Source organism: Gymnogyps californianus, chromosome 8 (genome assembly GCF_018139145.2).
Source record: "Gymnogyps californianus isolate 813 chromosome 8, ASM1813914v2, whole genome shotgun sequence".
In the NCBI taxonomy this organism is placed as follows: domain Eukaryota; kingdom Metazoa; phylum Chordata; class Aves; order Accipitriformes; family Cathartidae; genus Gymnogyps; species Gymnogyps californianus.
This window is the reverse complement of record NC_059478.1, coordinates 26,591,461-26,611,559: the sequence shown is the minus strand read 5'-3', so window position 1 is coordinate 26,611,559 and position 20,099 is coordinate 26,591,461. Positions and strand designations below refer to the sequence as shown.

The following is a 20,099-nucleotide window of genomic DNA, read 5'->3' as shown; positions in this document are numbered from 1 at the left end:
AAGCGTGAGTGGGTGGGGAAGGCCCAGAGTAGACTTGTGGGCTGTTTCCTGACTAATGTGAACATGATCACTTCTTGGTACCTTTACCTTTTGTGTTCTTGCTGACAGAAGGATGTAAAAAGCAGGATAGGAGTGTGCAATCGCATTGGCATTCTCTACTGACACGTGTTTTGTAAGTGAGGTTTCCTTACTGGAGAGGAACTTAAGGGTTTGTTTATACTAGTGGATCGAAACACAGAGCATGTTTATAACCTTCTGAAACATAAGAGATGACTCTTGCAGAAGGGATTCTCTTGCAGTCTAGATCAGGGCCAAGTCGGATGATTTTGCTCACAAATATCACTGATCTTATTGGGAGTTTTTTGCATGATTAGTGAATTGAAGTTGCCCACCTTGCTGAAACATCAGTTTATGTGGAAGTCGGTTCATAATTGACTTTTATATAACTTTAGACTGGATGTTTTATGAATAATTGTATTCTGGAAGTATGAATCGGTGAAGGAATGTACAAAATGGAACCCTGTTACTCATTGCCTAGGCTTCTTTCACTGTTGCTCTTCTATCCTGTTTGGGTAGTGCAGACATGACCCAATACTGAAATGCTTTTGATGTGACATTTGAAAATGCAGTAGTAAAGACAAAACAAAACCAACCAACCTGGCTTTTGAGAGGACAAGAAGCCAACACTTGCTTCTTGCCGCTTCCCATGCCCTTTTATACACTGCTGTATAATTCCTTAACCAAATAAAAAAAACCTAGCAATAAAATGTAACCATTCTGGTATTTTATTTGTACATACTGTATCATAGCCATATGCCAGAGTTTGCAAAATATTTTTGGAAGTTTGATTTGTATGGAATTTAACTTACCTTAAAATTTAAGGGATTATAGTATTGCCATGTGAATCTATTAGTGTTTTGTTTTGTTACAGTCTGCTTTACTTTTAGAAGGCTCTTCAACAGCAATAGTGAAACTGTCAGCTAGAGACAGCGCGTGCTGCTCCAGCCGCCCATGTCCTCTGCCTGTGGCCAAGGAGCTGAGCTGGCCAGTAATTGGCACTGGGGCACAGCTGTCCAGTGCTGCTGCTTAACTTGCATGTCAAGAGCATAGTCGATCGCTAATTGCTGTAGTCACTGCCGTTGTAGGATGGACTTGTGCTATCAATTTAACAAAATCTGATCATCCCTGAGTACAGTGGTCGTTCTTGTTTGGCCTAGGGTAGCCGGTAGCGGTGTGCTGCAGGCTGGGAGCATGGGTCCCCAGCCAGCCATTGCGATCCCTGCAAGTTTTCTGCTATGCCGCTGGTCTCCATCCTGCGTGCTTTCCAGAGCCCTGATGCTGGGTGCTGGCAGGCTTCCTCCCCCGTGTTTTATTCATGCTGTAGATGGTAAAGGGCATAAAAGCCAGGGGTGTATCTGGACAATACGCTTGTCCGGATCTGCTCTCTGCTGTAGCTCACACCTACAGACCGTGGGTTTCCAGAGGGGCGGTTGGAAGCCGGGCTGAGGAGGCTGCATGCTGCTTTGGGTGGCGAGTCCTAGAGAGAAAAGTAATGTCTGAAATCAAAAGAAATGAAACGGTGAGAGTGACTAGTCTGGGCTGTAGCGGGAATGGAGCGATGTGCTGCCGAGACTTGCTGTTATGCTGTGATTCTTGGGTTCATTTTCAGGCTGTATTTGTGGGGTTTTTTTGGGCGACTCCTGTGTAGGGACCACTGTGTATCTTTCAGTTCAGTTACTGACCTTTACAGGGCGCAAAGCCGCACCGTGCTGGGCGTGCATCGTGCTCCTCTGCTCGCTTTGAGCTACGGCACTCCACGCTTTTTATCATGTAACGCGACTTTCAATTTCTCTAAATAAAAGTTCATTTCCAGCGTGCGTCTCCGGCCGTTTCATTCCGGGGGCGGAACGGCGGGCGGGGCGGCGCGGCGGGCGGAGCGCTGCGGCGGAGGGACCGCGACGGACCGGGCGCCATGGCGGGGCCGCTGCTGCAGGCCTGGGGGCTGGGGGCGGCCCTGCGGAGCCGCGCCGCTCTCCGCCCGCTGGGGCTGCTGGCCCCGCCGTGCCGGGAGGTGGCGGGGCCGGGGTCGGGAGAGGCGGCGCTGGAGGAGAACCCCTTCTACGGGAAGTACCGACACAAGATCCAGGAGCTGCGGAGGTGCGGGGGGCGCGGGCCCTGAGGGGAATGGCTGGGGCCGGGCCTTGAGGGGAAGGAAGAGGGCAGCACGGTGGCCGGGGAGGAGGTGGGGCTGCTTTTTGGGAAGAGGGGGTGCTGAGGGAGATGGGGTTTTTTGGGAGGAGGGAGGTCATTTTTAGCTTTGCGCCCTTACGAGAAAATTAATTAGTTCACGCCAAATGCTGCCTTGAAATTCACATGTAGTTGGCACCAAGTCAATGAGGGAGTCGTCTCCCAACATGATCAGCTTGATAACAGATAGCGTTACTAATAAGAAATTAAAATTTTAAGTTAAGAACGTGAATCAGTACCACAGTAAACATTTTAAAAGGCCAAATGATGTTAATCACCCAGTACTGTTAATAGTCCCTTTTCTGATTCAGATCCAGTCCAGATGTGTTTGAATCCCGCATGGAAAAAAGAAATGAAGTAAAAAAGCAGCCTGTGGGATATTCCAATCAAGGAGAATTTATCAGATGCATGGAGGAAAAGGCAAGGCCAATTTTCTTTGTAATTGACATATATTAAAGCTATAATATCATTTATATAGGATCAGCATAATGCTACAAACATACAGTGTTCCTGTTAGTAAGTGTCGTGGTTTAACCCCAGTCAGCAACTCAGCACCACGCAGCCGCTTCCCCCTCCCCCTCCCAGTGGGGTGAGGAGGAGGAAAGAGGGGAAAAAAAAAGTAAAACTCGTGGGTTGAGATAAGAACAGTTTAATAACTAAAGTAAAATATAATACTAACAATAGTAATAATGAAATATAATAATAATAGTAATGAAAAGGAATGCAACAAAAGAGGGGGGGGGGGGAAGAAAAAAACCAGTGATGCACAATGCAATTGCTCACCACCCGCTGACCGATGCTCAGTTAGTTCCCGAACCGCGATCCGCGCCTCCTGGCCAGCTCCCCCCTGTTTATATACTGGGCATGACGTTCCATGGTATGGAATACCTCTTTGGCTAGTTCAGGTCAGCTGCCCCGGCTCTGCTCCCTCCCAGCTCCTTGCCCACCTGCTTGCTGGCAGAGCATGAGAAACTGAAAAGTCCTTGGCTTAAGATAAGCGCTACTTAGCAACAGCTAAAACATCAGCGTGTTATCAACATCATTCTCACACTAAATCCAAAACACAGCACTGTACCAGCTACTAAAAAGAAAGTTAACTCTGTCCCAGCCGAAACCAGGACAGTAAGGAGGCCCAGAATGTCACTCTCTGGTGGCTAAAAGTATTGTTCTGTATTCCAGTGTATTATTTTGCCATTTTTTAGATTGTAAATTCTGTGCTTGAGACCTTGTTTAAGTGTTTAATTAGTTCCAGATTAGTTTGGCCAGATCAAGTGACATGATCTTGCATTTATCATTTTTTAGTGAATGCAAGAAAACTGTTCAATAATATTGGATCCAAAATGCATAATAGTTTGCTTTTAACTAAATGTTTCTGGCCTTGAAATTCGTAATTCACATTAAGTTGCTCATCTTACTTCTCCTAATCAATCATTTATTTTATTAAAAATGTACTGCAGCTATCTTCAAGTATCTTAAACTTGAGCTCCTACTCAGGAGATTTTTGTCAGCATCCATGTAATGCATGGCAGGGAAGGCAAATAAATGGTATTAAAGCCTCAGCTATAAAAACTAAAGAAGAATGTTTTCTTCTAGGCAGAAGGCTTGGGCACAAAGACATCAAAGGGAGGATTCACAAAGGATAAGGTAACGGAAGCAAACCTAAGTGTTAGGAGAGGACGTGCTGGCAAATCAAGGATGTAGATTAACTTGTATTGCTACCATCAGCGCTTCAGCCAAGAGCTTCTTGACATAAAACTAATGTTCCTCATGCTGCACTTAAGTATAAGATTTTAATTTACTATTGGGATCATGTTCAATCTTAAAACTCACGGCACTCTGGGTTTTTATTATCCTGTCCTTTCACTCTGATACCCTGGAAGTTCTTATTAGTTAGGGGATCTGTACTGAATGCTCGCAGTAATAAATGGAAAGGGTTAAGCTGCCTTTTACAGTATGTAAATATGTTTCCAAAGATCAGCCAGCAGAGGGACAAGAGAATGGTTTTATTCTCTTTCACATTCTTGTATTTTGGCAAATTTTCTGTGTAAATCTGCCAATAGAGCATGTGTCTGAGATGTCTGAAGGTGAAAGGCTGCAGCTCCTCTTGCAGCTTCAGTAGACATCTGCACAACTGGAGCAAAGTGTGTTCTGTGTCCTGACAGAATCTCTTCTATTCTGCCTCAGTGTGTGAATCCACTTCTCAGTGTGTTACTGCTTATGATTTACTAATTTCTTTGGCAATTAAGAGGACTAAGACACACTGTAAATTGAGTTCAAGTTCCTCTAGCTTGATTTTGTTCTCTGTAATTGCATCCATTCATTCTGGATTCCCACTTGAATCAGAGAACTGTCATCATGCCAAATTCCTTATGCTTTCTCTTGCAGACACTTGATTCAATTCTTAATGTTGAGATGGTGAAAGAAAAATCAGCGGAGGAGATAAAAGAGGTGAGGGACTTAAATGGAATAAAGTTTGCTCCACAGCGGTGCTTAATAGTGATCTACATGTGAGGATGGAAATTTTACTTAGACTGAAAAATAAAACATGGCTATGGATATATATTTATAAAAAGCACATTCACATGCATATCAATAGTAGAAGATAAAGTTTTCTCCATATAAGTAAGTTCACCTAGGATGTACCCACTTGATAAATAATACGTCTGGACTTGATCACTCAAAAACTGTCTCTACTGTAATTCTTATTGTTGCCATTTAATGTGTAGCAGTTGAATTGGCATTAGTGAGCTCCTGTCGGGTTTGAAGCCAGGTAAAGGGAAATCCTAGCAGTAGCTCATATGGGTTATGCTACATCTGTTCTGCAGGAATAAAAACAAAGCTTTTGCCACCTTGTACCTTTGTTTGCATTATCTGTCATTCAGGAGCCTGTGTACTCATACTAAAGTTGGTTAGGGTGAGGAGGAGGTGGGTGGGTCTGTTTGTTTCCTTGAAGAACAGTGTGAATCAGGTTATTCTCCCTAGTATCTGGTTGGCTTTGCACTGTATTCCCTTTTACCTAGTTATAAGTCACATCTGTTGCACATTTCTGATGTAGCTTGAGTTGGATCTGATTTTTTTTTTCCTTATCAGACTGTATGCCAAGAAACTGTGTAGGCACAATCATTTAAGGGGAGCAGCACATATGAAGGAGCCTTCTGGCACGACGTAGAGAGCAGAAACCTAGCTGCTTTCCTGATAGCTCGAGAACATTATAGAAGTGGTTATGTGCTCTGCAGGGGATGGTGTGCGACCAGTTATAGCAGGGAGTGGATTTGATAACTCATGAGTTTCCTTTTAGTTCCTCTGTTTCTGTTTCATTGATTAAACATTTTACTGACAGTTCTCATTAGTTATGTAGGACTGGGGAAGAGCAACTGGAAAAGACCTGAACTCTGGGCTTTTACCTGTACTTGTCCATTTATTAAGGACTTTGAGCTTTTATGTAGGTATTGCCATCCTGCTGTGGTGAAGAAAAAGACTGTGAACACGGAGGAGCATCATGCAAAGTCTTGTCTTCTGTTGAAAATGTTTTGGATATGTTCTTTATTAAAAAAAAAAAAAACAAAACAAAAACTCAAACCCTGAAGAAATCATTAGTATGATTATGGGGAAAAATGTAAGAAGTGCTTCTGATGGCTAGTAAATCTTGAGCCACCTCTGAGCCCACTGCTTATTTCTGTTATCTAGTTGAAATCTGTCGTTTGGTACAAGTACTCTGGAACCTTAGGAGAAGTGTATTGCATTAGTAGGGAAGTCAGGCTTGATTGAAAAATGACTTCTCAAAGTGCTTACAAAGGTTAGTTGACAAATGGAATTCGTTTTAAAGCACTTAATATTACTGCTAAATGCTTGATTTTAACTGTATCTCATCTCCTTTGTTTCCTACAGATTTGGAATCAGTATTTTTCTGCAAAAGATACGGTTTATGCTGTTATTCCTGTAAGTAGTTCCCCTGTAGTTATACACTTGAAAGGCCAGTGTGCAAAGCTTTCCTTTCTAACTGTGATTCTGTTGCTTTTAAAAGCAGTCATTGAAAGGAAATGAGGTTTCAAGAATGAAATTTCTTTCCGGATTGAGTGATCTTATTGCCCCAAATAAAGGCTTTTGTTTCCAAAAATGTGTATCCCTTTTTTTCTCGCTTACGTCAGTCTCAATAAAGCTAGTACCTTTTTCTGCACACCTGGCTTGAATTTCCAGGCATTTTTTATTATAAGTATCCAATACTCTTTGCAGGGCCCTAGTATCTATTAAGGTAGCATTTGTATTTTCACATCATTTTTTCCTCAGAGTTGCTCATTTCTTTCCACTCTTCCCTGCAGCACGGACAGCTAACTCAAGTTTAATACGGCAGTACTAGAGCACTTGGCTAATAACTTGCACGTGGCTAACCACTTATGACTTACTTTCATACATTTAAAATTATTGGCAGCACTGTCTTTCATTGAGATTGCATGGTGCTTCCTGTGATAAGATCATATTTCTTATTCCTGATAACTTTACCAGATGTTAATTGTTGTTAATCTGCATTAGGCTGACAGAGTTTTTTTTGCTTTTGGGGTTTCTGTTTATTCTTTGCTTCAGAGTCTTTATGTGATCGTGATCTCTTAAATCTGTCTTTTCACAGCTGGGCACGAACTGTGTGTTCCTTGAGTTCTTGAAACGTCATTTAGATCTGGGGTCTGATTTGCGATTGTACTTGGCCCTTTGAGCGGCAACTGAAGTCGGTGGGAGGCTGTATTCTAAACGTATGAAGTGCTGTATGCTCTGAAAATGGCAACGTGGGATTTGAAGTCAGGCAGCTTCGTGTTTCAGTTTTCCCAACATGTGGATGTTGTGAAAATAGTTTGAATTACATATTTACTGTAGCAGAGAGCCAAAGCCAGGGACTCCAGTTAAAATGGTGTAGGTCTTTCATTAGTGGGGTTGGCACTGTTCTTTGGTGCACTGTTTTAGAGGAGCTTTGGAAGCTTTTAAGGCTTTAATGCAAACCAGATCCTAGGCACATTAGGAAGTAGTTCATGGTGTCATCGGGGGGTGAAAAAAACCTATGTCTTTTGCCAGAAGCTTTTTGCTGGCTTGAAGAAGGGCCTCGCATAATTCTTGAGTGCTCAAAAGCACACACGGAGGAATTTCGTGTTGATGAATGGCATATGTTTTCTTTCCTGAACATTTCAAAGTAGGTATTAACGTATGGTGCTGGGAAGAGAAGAGCAGGCAAAAGATTTGGGGGAACACAGAGAACACGCGAATGAGATTGCCAGGTTTCATCAGGGGTGACCAAATATGTTTGTGGTTTTAATATAAACCTAAGCAATAAGTATGTTGTTTGAGTAAATATCTAGGCTGCATTTTAATACTGAAGAACAGCTGGCTATGATGTTAAATCCACAGTTTGGGGCCAGGGATATGTTGTCTTGCTCAACTGTTGACACCACGTGATGCAGTGGAGCTATTACTGAAGGAGGACGTAATGTAAGCCTGCAGCATGGGCCCCCACCTCCAAGGAATAAAGCTTTGGATCCAAGGAGTTTGCTGCTGCATCTTAGAGACAAGCATTGTTAAAACAGGATACCGATGACATTTAGGTAACTAAGAACTAAATACAGTTTTCCACGCGCTCATTGTTAGCTGTTCCCACAGTGAGACCTTGTGTAGATGGAAGTTGTACCCTGTAAAGGTTAATGAGATGATTCTGAGTAACTGCGCATCCGTGTTTGTATTATGAAAATTGAATTTCTCTTTCTCCTTCCCCAAAGGCAGAGAAGTTTGATTTAATATGGAAGAGAGCCCAGAAATGTCCGTCGGTACGTATGGCAGGGACTCGCAATGTGTGGATGTATAGCTGTAATGCATTTCTCCTCTCTAAATCCTAATTCATAAACTTTTGACCCTCCTGTATTCAGACTTATTGTATCAGCTCGATTAGTAAAATTCAGGTGTTCGAATACTTGTCTTAGTGTTCAGATAAAAGCAGTGGCTATTCATATGTATTAAACAGTTTGATCTAGCTGTCAGATATCTAGATAGATGTAGAGTTCAGAAACGAGAGCACAGGATCTCCCAGGGAATGGATTTAGCTACACGCCTCCGGTTTCCATTAATTGATGTCTTGTGGTTAAGTCTCTTCCATGCAGTGTTGTGAAGAGCCAAGCTTTTTAGGCCAGCTTCATTGATGTTTCTGCATATCTTTCCTTAATGCTTAAAGCATCCTTGCTTTAACCTGGAGCTAACATGTTGTTAGCTATAGCTACGTGTCACCATGACATTACGTTGCATGTACATGGAGAAAGTTCTCTTGTCTTAACGGTTGGTGTGAGTTGCTCCTTTTTTTTTTTTTTTTTTTAATATTTCTTTACTGGCAGTGAAGATAGGCAGGAGTATCTGAAAGGGAAAAAGACAAGAAATCAATATCTTGGAGTTCGGTCCACCGAAAGAGTTGAACCTTGTCTATTAGTCTGCTCTTCCTCATCATAAATGTGCATAGCCATGCTTTCTTCACCACGCTGGTGATCTGTGATAGGTAAACGTTGGTAAGCTAATATGAGCTATTTGCATGGAAGCCATACTGGGCAGGCACTATGCTGTGTCAATAATGCATCTCTTTCTCTAAGGGAGTGTGAGTTGTCAAAAAAGACTATATGGCATGCGCTGCAAAATTTAGTAGTGTAAGTTCTGTTGCAGAGCATTGTAATTCAACAGCTGCGATGGGAAGGAAGGGGGGAATTGAGTGTAGTCGAACTCCTTGTTACAGACACAGAGTAAGTACTCTGTGGGTTGTGTCTTAGGAGTATGCCAGCATGGCAAAGCATAAAATACTGAGAATGCATAATATGGTTATTTCAGAAATGAGTGGATTCCCAGGATTTGGGTTCACTGTTTCTCATGTGGGTTGGCGGATATCTTGTAAGCTTCAATTAGAAGATTTCTGTGTGAATGAGCATGTTGCTTTGAAGAAGTTAAACTACAAAAGAGCAGAACAGCTAACAAGCTAAAGGATATCTTTCTGCAGTTTCGTACCACATGCTGCTGGATTAGTATTGTTTTCTGTTGAAAGTAATGTGTTTTTACAGTAATTTGTGCGCTGAAGCATGGACTTGTGCAAATTTCACTGTGCTGAGACAGAAATGAAATGCTTCATTCCTTTATGAAAACAAAGTAGCTAGACTTTGCTGGGTTGAGAGGAGTGCTTTTGTAGATCTGAATGGGAGACTTTACTGGATTGATGGATTGGTCCTGTATATTTCACTTGCCAAGGGCAAGATCAAATATGTCTGGCTTCCCGACCTACTTCGAGCTTGGGAAGTTATTTATAGCTTTAAGTGCATTTCTGTACAGTGCATTGGCATTTAGTCAGGTATCCTGCATGTTTTTCTGCTCCTATGTTGTCCTTTCCCTTGGTGTGGGAAAATGAGCAAGCCCCTAGCCTATGGAGCCGAATAGATTGTAAATCTCAAGAGAGAGAATGCTTGCTGCATGTTCTGGAACAGTTGGTTCTGAATGCTCCTTATCTTATATTTAACCATTTCTGCTGTTAATTTTCTGGAAGTGAATAAAAAGGTCAGAGTCTGAATGTTCTCCGCTGTCTTTTCCTTTCCTTTGTCTGTCTCTCATAATACTGATAAAAATATGTGCCAACATATTTGCTAATGAAATAATACTGATAAGGTAATGCTGGTTTATTGTCTGCTTTGGAGTCTGGTTCCTGCTGTCCTGTCACTCCTGGTGGGGCAAAGAAACCCTTTTTTCTATTGTGGTTCTCTCGCTAAAGCATTTATGCTGGAGGCCGGTATGACACGGGCATTATTTTGTTCTGTGAAAGGGAGAATTGGGTTTTTTTATCATTTCTTTGCAGTTTCTGTATGCTTTGCCAAGAAAAGAAGGCTATGAGTTCTTTGTGGGGCAGTGGTCAGGAACAGAATTGCACTTCACTTCTCTAATAAACATTCAGGTGAGTGGTTGAAATAAAAAGTCCAAAAATGGCTTAGGATCCAGAAATATATAATACCAGCATATTACAATATATAATATTTGCTAAATAGTTTAATGAACGGGTTGTCTAGCTTAACTTGAAAAGAATTATCAGGGAAAAACTACCATTAATTACAGGTAAATTAGTAAATTAATTATGGGTAAATTAGTAAATTTATGGGTATTAAGTGTGTCTCTAATCTAAAGGAGAATGAGGTAGAAGTCAAATACTCTCAAAATAGAAGCAAGAGCCAAACTTTTTAGAACTCTCTGTGCAAGCTACTTAAAATACCAGTAGATGCTATAAGATGAAATGTCATTCCTGAAATTGCGGGTTCTTTTAAATGCAAAACGGTCTTTAGTCAAGAAGAAACCCAACCTAACTGCAAATCCCTTGTTTTCTGTAAATACCAGGAATAACGAACTTTTAATTAGAACTGACCCTTAAGCCCTGAAAAATGACTGCCTTCATAGCAGTTAATGCTCAGTTTTGTAATCAAGCCTCCAAATCTGCAATAGAGCTGAAGTTCTTTATGGGATACTGACAGATTTCTTTATCTCCTTCAGACCCAAGGTGAAACTGCTCCTAGCCAGTTGGTCTTGTACCATTATCCTGAGCTGCAGAAGGAAAAAGGGATAGTACTGATGACAGCAGAAATGGACTCCAAGTTCTTGGTAAGAGAAATCTACTCCTTGGCTTCCTTCATTTTATGCTGCAACTCCTCCTACAGTTTTGAATTAAAAGCAAATTAAAGTGAAGTCTTTAAAAGACACTTTCCCAAAGAATGGTCTTACTAGATTTCTTTAACCTAATCTACTTAATACTAGGGAAAGCTAGAAGGAAATCATCAGTCTTTGTCTATCTGGTGATTTCAGCTTATGTGGTTCCCCCCCCCCCCCCTTTGGGTATTATAGTTTATTGTTGTAAAGAAAAAATAGAAATGCTTCTGTTTTTCTTATTAATGGAAGCAAATTTAAATGAAAGCTGTTGCTACCTGCCAACAAGTTAAAACAGTGTTTTGAAGCTTAATACTACTTGTCAAATCAGGAGACCTCCAGAGCTTTGTGTCAGGTTTCTGCCTGCCTTTGCTCTTTTCTCTATGTGTGGGTGTACTGTTACTTGCATATTTGTAATAGTACAGTGCTAGGACTAATAGCACTAGGCATTACACTGGTGGAACAAGATAACTAAGCATCCCACCTCTAACTCACCTACTTATACCAGTTCTGAAACTATGCGCAGAGGAGTCCATGGTAATGCATTTGCCCTGTTGTATCTCAGAGTAGACAAACAATTTTTGCAAATAGGTCAACCATAAGAAGGGAAAGATGAGACTTTGGTGCGTCTCCAGTGCCTTAGAGTGGGCAGGGATCATGAAAGACATCTTTGACCTCTGAGGTGTATGCTCAGCAGGAGAGTAGTTTAAAGGCACGGTGCTAAAGTGTGTAAGTAGGTCAGGAACAAGAGGGAGGTGGTTTATTAAGAGATTTGCAAAACTAAGGTGGCTTGGAGTTGAGTGATTCAATGAGTAGGACTGCAGCCTTTCAGCTGCTGAAGAGTCGTTTTCAGCAGGATACTCAAATACAACAAAACCCGATGGTAACACATTCTTTGTTTTAACTTGCAGGTGGTCCATGAAGCACAGTGCTTGGCGAATCAGGTGCAGCTTTTCTACGCGACGGATCGTTCCAGGACCTACGAATTAGTGGAGACCTTCAACCACAGATCTAGTGAATTTAAATATATGTCAGTTATAGCAGAGCTTGAGCAAAGCGGACTTGGAAGAGAACTGAGACCTGGTCAGGTTTCTGACAAGTCGTAGAGCCTGACCTGTGGGTGAAGTGAGCCAGCAGCAGGCAGGGGGTTTCCTAGATGGGGTGGTCCTGTCTCTCTTGTTTTACGGATTTGGTTTGGCTACAGAAAGGATCTGGAGACAACCTGGGAGTGTGATAGTCAAGCCTGTCTGGCACTGATGCAAGATGAGGACTTGGGCCATTTGAACAGCAATAACTAATTGCCAAAATGGAGCCCTGTACTTCAGGGTAACTTCATCAGAACGAGCCGTTTTCCCATCCTGTAACTTACTGCTGCATGCTGTATTTTTGAAATCTGAAATAGTGACAGAAGGGGAGCTATGTAATGGACTATACTGACATCAGGAGAGAGATAACAACCGATGTTTCTTCTCAGTAAATGCATTTTAAATGCCCTCTGCCATTATAATTGCATGGTCCAGTGCTTTTTAATCTGTGTGGAATTTGTACAGGCTTGTCCATCAAGAAAAAAGAATAGGACCGATAGTCTAAAACAGTCTCCTCTTTGTTACTTTGTGTGTGAGGTTCCTTACGCAGATGTATTCTGTGGCCTGTGTTTTTCTCAGGATTAAAAAAGAGTGTGACTAGATTTGTTCTGGGAATTTTGTGTCTCTTAATTCATAAATTAATTTTATCCTGTTGCTGGATTTCTGTCTTAGAGATGTTTTTCTTGAGGAGTAGGATATTATAAACATGGGTTTATTTTTGTGTATTTTTGAATAGTGTAGAGGAATTATTGCATGCTTTATAGAATTAATTTTTCTCAAACTGGCATCTAGTCAGCCAACTCTACAAATGGTATTTGAAGGGACAGAAAATAGCTCTTGTTCCAATTTCAGGAAAGCCGCTATCTCTAATAAAAGTAAGATGGAATGGCATAGTAACAAAGAGAGAGCCACCAGCCAGCTTCTCAATTGCTAAGTGACAGCTCATGAAAAAATGCATTGGTGTGAATATGGACAGCAGCTTTAACACAGCAGTGTTGGTAAGAATCTGGCTTTTAAGGACTAGGGCAGGTTTGGCTTTTTAAACCTGCCTTCAACAAAAGAATCCCAAAGCATTTGTGCTTTGAGCTGCTCTTATTTTCATTCCCAGCAGAGGCAGCCAGTGTGTCTGTGGACAAGGGCATACTGCAGCAGTGCTAAGTGGTGTGCAGCCTGTGCGTGGATTATCAGCATACCACCACTGCACAGGTAGACAAGTAAACAGAGGACAGCCAGGAGCTTTGCAGGAGCAACGCTGAGATATTTCCCATATCCACATCAAATCCCTGGCGCTAACTTGCCCTTAGTGCTAATTATCCTTTACGTCCAGGCCATGTTGCGTCTTCCCATCAGCCTGCTGAAGCTGGCAAGCATTCCCTCCTTTGCCAAAGAAGTGGAGGCAAGAAAGGTATGCAACTTGTCTCTCTGTTAGAGGAAGACCAATTTTTTGGGCCGGGCTGGTATCAGATTTTCTGTGCTACCCTTAACTGTGACCTGATAATGGAGGTTTGATTAGTTATGAAGGGCTCTTACACAATCTGTTTGCTAGTGTGATTGTAGGACCCCGCTGCTGTAATACTCACTCCATACTTTCTCAGCCCATTCTTTGGACATGAACATTGTTCAGCTAAGCACTAAAGGTAGGTACTAAGGTTGTATTGTTGGGGTCTATTTTAGCAGTGACTCTTATACGTTGGGTGTGAACTCTTGTCCATTCAGGGAATTATAAGATATTTTTAGAAGAGGCACATCTTCTGGGGCTTCACTGCAAGGAGATGGTCTTGCTCCCTGGTAATGTCTTTTTGTTTCTGATTGCGTTGAGTCTGAGTGTGTGCATAGCAGGGGAATAATCAGAGGTGTGGATAGGGCTGTGATAATCTGAACAGCAAATCAGCTTTATTAAAGAGCCTTTCTACTTTTATAGCATTCGTGCTCCATTTATCATTTTCCCTTAGCTGAAATAAGGGCAGTTTTGATTAATTATTCACTTCCTGCTTTGAAGAAGTCAAAGTTGCTGTATTCCTTTTTAATATAGCTACAATATAACATCCCTGGATGAGTAATGGGTAACAGGAGTGTAATTCAAGGCTTCCAGATCTATGCCTGAGCCTCTTTCTGAGCTTAAAAGACCAAAGTCTCTAGTAAAGGCTGTAGCAGTCACTACCTGTAATTTTGAGTGGGTTTTTTTTCCACCCATCATGTGATTAATCCCAAGCTAGGAACTTCTCCAAGGGTTTAAGACAGAAATGGCCAAGTCAAGAAAAGGAAACATTTCTTGCATTGCATGCATTGGAATGGTTTTTAAATAAGACCCAAACTGAAAAGGCCAAGTTGATCATACCACCTGCAGCCATTTTGCAAGAGACTGCATTTTCTGGCCCTGGCAGAGGTGGAATGGACTGATGGAGGGAGCGAGGGCTTTTTTCTGCATGTGTATTCGTGTGCCTTGAAGTGCGCACCGTAACACGTTAACCCTTGTGTCAGGGTGAGACCACTTGGCACAGAAATGACTGACTTGGTGTCAGTGTTCTGGTGCTGTATTGCACCTCCCCGAGGAGCAAAAAGCTGGCTAGACTTGTGTGTGTGCACGCAATGGCAGGGAGATAGTGGAGGGCTTACGAAACTGCAAGTTGCACACCCTCCTGGGAAGCATTCATAGATCTGCTGCTGGGAATGGGGTTTGTTGCAGCCCCGGAAAAATCTTGCCGCTGTGTTTGCTCCAGGAAGCCAGTCCGACAGACTGTGCCACTGAAATGTTGTTGTGAGCAGGGAAGCTTCAGACAGCTATTTCCTACTGTATTCCTGTATGATCTGTATACAGATTATAATCTGTATTCCTACAGTTTGTAACGTCATGTAGGGATGCAGATTATAAGAACAGACGACCTGGTAGTCTGAGATGCTGCATCATCAAACCAGAGCATCTTGGTCATGGAAAACAGTTGTTTCAATATTCAGTGGCCCAGTTGTAGGGTGCAAGTTTGACACGGTGTGAATAAGCTCCCTCATTTGTAAATGGAAAAGTGGAAGCTTCTAGTACTTTTGGAAATATATATCCTAATGTGTGCGCTTGTGCTACGGTTAGAACTTGAACAGCACACTCAGATCTGTGCTGACTGCTGCTGTGGTGGAGATGAGGCTGAAACTGGGACAAAGACTCATAATAAAGAGGTCCAAGAGAAATTCTAAGCCTGATCCTCCGTCCCACTGAATGCTTGCTGTAAGGGGGAGTAACTCAGCTGAAGAACTGGCCCCACAAACCATCCTTGCTGCAGAAATAGGCCAGCGGTGTTTAGTGGCTGTGTGGCTTCTCCAGTGCCCAGGATGCACTTGTGCATGAACCACGCTGCCGGCTGCTTGGCGTAACCTCTGCACGAGTCGGCCACGGGGATGGGCGCCTACAAGCTGCAGCGTGGACGCGGATCCCCGGGTCTATCTGCGACTCTGTGCAAATTGGCAGCTGCGTCCGTTTTAAGCCGCTAAAAACTCGCATAGGGTTTGTAAGATTTGATGTGCTTAGGATGTATGTTGAGCCTAAGGGCTGGTGAAAATAACACTGGTAGTCTTGGCGTGGGGAGGGAAGGTAACTGTGAGACCGACGTGCTGTGCAGCCGCTAGAGGGAAGGTTTGTCTCCTTATTCTGAGCTACTGGCACACACACAGCTTGCATGAGCCTGTCTGCTCAGCTTTGTGAGCTTGGGGTGAGTTTTGTGCTAAAAAATGTCTAGATGCCCAGGCTGTTCCTATATGGTCGGTAACGTGGTGGGCTGCACTGAGGTAGACCAACGGTTCCCCTAGCCCGGTGTTCTGGATCCTAGATGAAGTGCCTTGGGCAGGGCAAACATCCTGCAATAGTTTTCCAGGTCACTTTGCTGATTTCCAGCCATTTGTGGGCCAGGGTCTTCCTGAGCTGGTTGTGTCTGTCTTTAGTAGCCCTCAAGTGGCCATGTTCATGGAGGAGAAGCCCAAGTCTCCCTGTGGCCCTGTGTAGGCTTCAGCCCCTGCAGCATCCTGCAGTAAGGACTTCATGGCTGAACCAGGTGCTGTAGGAGCCACCTCCTTCCCTCTGTGCTGGCTGTGGTCTGCCTCCGGCTGGAGGAGAGCCCAGGGCTAGGGATGTGGCAGCAGTTCCTGCTAGGAGCGGTGGAGCAAGTTTTGCAGCCAGAGGCTCTTCGTTATCAGCGTCTCAAACCCCTGGCTTGCCCACCCACCCCTGTCGCCCTGGGGAGATGTACCCTCACGTCAGCAAGAAACCCAGAGCCTGTCCTGCTCCCCGGGGAGACGCCCTGGGTTGTGAAAGGCGGCTGTCGCAGCAATCAAGGAAGTGCAGAGTGAAGGATGATGTTCTTACCTTCACTTAAAATGCTGACTCCAGTGCTTTTTCATCTGTGCCTGGTTTTCCCTGTGCCTTAGAAAATGGCAAGACTCCAGTGCCCTCTGATCTGTGGCTGAGGAAGTTCTCGCTCCCTATCTCTGAGCTTGCGCAGGACTCGGTGGAGCGGAGAGGGGGAACTGACTGTTCCTGACGCTGCATAGCCGAGGCAAACTTTTCTGGGCACATCCTTTGCCTCTCTGGGAATAACCGGAGCAAACCCACTGCTCCCTTTGCTGTGTCCTGTGGTCTGCACAGGCATGCAGAGCCTTCAAACCCTGCCTGGGAACAAGCATCTTCCTGGCCAGTGGGGTGCTGTGCCGGTGGGATGCATGCCGTGCAGGGCATTGCGTGGTCAGGGAGAGCCTGGCCCGGTGCCGCAGCTGGTGGGGGGCTCGCAGGGGGCTCACTGCACCCACACCCCCCGCGCAGCTGTGTCCTGCCAAGCCGTGCGAAGCTGCATCGCCGTGTTGGGCCTCTTTCCATGACTGCCCGTGAGGTCTGATGGAGCCATCCAGTGCTCCGGGCTTGCTTCCTTCCCTGCTTCCTTCCCCCTGATAAATTCAGCCATGCACCTGCCTTCAGGAGCGGGGCCAACCTCCCCCTCTTCCTTCCTCCAGGGCAGACAAATGCCCTCTTCACAATAACACATCCCTCCTGCCCCAAACCTGCCCCTTGGACCTTTTCCTCTCTCCCAACTGACTCCTGCCCTCCTTCCCTGCAGCTGGGACCCCAGGCAGCTCTGGGACCGCGGGCTCTCTGCTCTGCAAGGTTTCTAAAACCTCATGCGAGGGGGTAACTCCCTGACCAGGAGGTCCTCCTCACCCCTGTGGACTTGTGGGGCTGCAGCTGATGCAGCTTCAGCCCTCGTGCTGTTTTCCTGGCCCCTCTCCTTTGGCTCCAGACCGCTGAGGGTGGGAGGACCCCATCTAGCCTCTAAGTATTTTGGCTCCATCTTGCCTGGATGTAAATCCTGGCCATGAGTTCCCTTCGGGATCTTTGCTATATGGCCAAGCCCCCTCAGTTTTGGATTTGTGCCCATTTTTTGCTGGGGTTTCAGTTGAAAGTTTCCTCCTGGCTTGGCATTAGCTGTCAGGAGTTACATCGGCTCTGCAGACCTCTGCCTCCTGCTCACAAGGTCCGAGGACATTTTGTGGTTTCCTGCATCCCTTGGGGAGGAACACGGACACTGGTGCCCGCTGCGTCCCCGGAGTGGAGGACAGCAGAGTTGCAGCCCATGCTGGAACTCGGGGCGGCTGCGATGTGCAAGCAGGGAACATCCAGCATTGGGGATGCTCCCCCAGGTGCCGAAAAAAGACTTTGCGGAGCTGCTGTTGCTGCCTGAACTGGCTGGAGCCAGGCACAGGGCTGGTTTGCCAGCGGCCAGGAAGAGTCTGCTGGGCTACTTGAGCTGCATCCTGATTTTAGGGGTATTACTTCGACCTGAGACTATCTGCAATGACCGCGAGATATTTGCTCAGGAGTGGGACAAGGCTGATGTGGAAAAGGCTCTGCCTCCATAAACCAGCCCGCAGGTCCTGGGGTGGATGTACACACAGAGCCGAGCTTTCAGGGTTACGCCTGTTGTACTGAATTAGCTGATGATCGTGGTGGGGAGCAGCCGGACAGATGAATTTGACAGCTTGTGCTTCCCTCCTGCCCCAGGAGCCGAGCATGCAGGGTGCTTCACCTCCAGGTTTTACCTTTTCTGCAGAAACATGCTGCAGGTGTGAGACATCTCAGCCATCTCATGTTGCAGTGGGTGCCGAGCATGGGTGAATCCTGCATGTCCTCAGTGTGTCCTTCTCCCATCACCTGGCCCAGGACCTGCCCTTTAGCCGCATCCCAAACAGGGACAGGCAGGAAAGCAAGGGGCTGCTGGCGTGTGCAAGTCCGATTCCTTCTGGCTCTGGCCGAAAACAATCTGCTAGCGGCTGCTGCCTGATGCTATGGGCACTTTGATGTCGTTTGCTCCTAATAAGATGCTGATGCAGGTGACAAATAGTTTCTATTGCACCTGCACAAAGCCAGTGCTGTGCTGGGCCTTGCACCAGCACAGAGAGAGGGAGGAAAGGAGAGCAGATGCCTTGAAGGGCCCGGACTGAGCTCCCTCATGGCTGTCTGCTCTGGGAGGCTGCTGGATAATCGAGGGTGTTTGCCATCACCGGGCCCGTAACTTTATTTTTAAAGACCGTCTCCGAACATTGTGCCTCAAGGGCAAACCATGGCATCACCTGTAGCTGAGAAGCCCCGTTATGGGGGAAGGAGTCCAGATCCTGCAGAGATGCGTCCTACTGGATGCACAGCCTGCATGGGGTCAGAAGGCAAATCCACAGCCGCAGCAGCAGGGGAGGCCAGGTGGGGTTCAGGGAGGCAAACCCTCATTCTAAACCCTCCTGCTTCATACAAACGTACCCAGCGGCTGGATCCTCCTGCCGTCTCAGGCTGCTGGGTTTGTGGTTTCCTTTCTCACGCTCCTGCTGCTCTTTAGGCCGCCTCGCCCTGCGCCCCGGTCCCCAGCTCGCCCCATCACCTGCAAATGCTTGGCTGAACCTGAGTTTAACACAAATTTAAGCAAAGCCTAGAAACGTTTCCCTCGCTAGAACTGTCCCGGTGCCAAACAATTTGCAGACGTTTCCAGCAACGCTAGCATCTCATCTCGCCGCGGCTGAGCCAGGCTGCTCCCCTGTGAAAGACACGCTGCTGTGCCAGGAAGGGGACCGTGAGCGCCAGGGCCATGCTGCTGCCTCCCACCCCACTGCAACCCCCGTAAGCATCACACGTGGGGTCCACCACCAGTTTTACATCCCCACCCAGGAGTCTGACCCCGAAGCAGAGTCCCGGCCCGCGCCGAGCCATCCCACGCTGGCTGGCTGCTCCTCTCGGCGCCGAGCGTGCTGGCGCAGGCTTGCTTTTGCCGAGCGGTATTTAAATACTGCAACACGCTTCAGAACTCACCCCACCTCCGAGACCAACAGAAAGTAAGTCTGCTCTGTGCAGCGAAAGTTTTTCTGGTTTTTTATTTCCCCTCTCTCTGGCTTTTCTATTTTGGACAGTGTCCAGCTTGGCCTGGCACTGAAACCTCCGGCTGATTTTTGTGTGCGTGCAGAGGAGGGAAGGATGAAGGGAGAGGGACTGTGCAAAAGATGGGGGGCGGGGGGGGAGGGAAATACGGCAGGATTTCATCTCCTTTTCCCCAGTGCGCTGCTGTCCCATGAAAGCCCGGAGGCAGCCAGCAGCGCAGGACTGCGCACCAAAAAGGATCTCAGCATCCAGGAATGGTGCGTGGGTGTGGGTGTCCGCCCGTGAGCGTGTGGGCCTGGCGTGGCGGCTGGCGGGGGCTGGCAGGCCGACTTCCCAGCGGGTTTTCCAGGGACAGCTGGAGCTGCCGGTGGGGTCAGGATGTGACATCACCGGCCGGAGAAAAACCCTCGGCCCTGGGTTTCTCTAACGAAACCCCGGCGAGCGCCGGAGCGCGGCGGCTCTCCCTGCCGCTGCGATCCCCAAACCGCCGACAGTCCCGACGGGGAGCCTGGCTTGGACTTTCTTCTTCTTAATTTTTTTTTTTTTTTTTCTTTTTCCTCAGTAAGAGCAGAAAGTGCAGCGGAGGGATTTGGGGCTGGAAGCCGGGCGTGCCGGGGCATGAGGTGAGTCCTGGGGGTGGAAAAAGCCAGTGCTGCACCCCTGAGGATGCTCCTGGGGTGCTTTTAAGC

The 20,099-nt window shown here is 45.8% G+C and overlaps 1 protein-coding gene across 1 annotated transcript; it reads left to right on the top strand.

Moving 5' to 3' along the window:
* The first annotated feature begins 1,972 nt into the window (after positions 1-1,972).
* On the top strand, positions 1,973-12,619 carry ATPAF1 (ATP synthase mitochondrial F1 complex assembly factor 1). The gene is made up of 9 exons (XM_050901332.1): positions 1,973-2,157; positions 2,559-2,667; positions 3,841-3,891; positions 4,633-4,695; positions 6,136-6,186; positions 8,004-8,051; positions 10,100-10,195; positions 10,783-10,890; positions 11,844-12,619. The coding sequence occupies exons 1-9, from the start codon at positions 1,973-1,975 to the stop codon at positions 12,036-12,038; spliced, it is 906 nt and encodes a 301-aa protein (XP_050757289.1). The 3' UTR covers positions 12,039-12,619.
* The last annotated feature ends 7,480 nt before the right edge of the window (positions 12,620-20,099 follow it).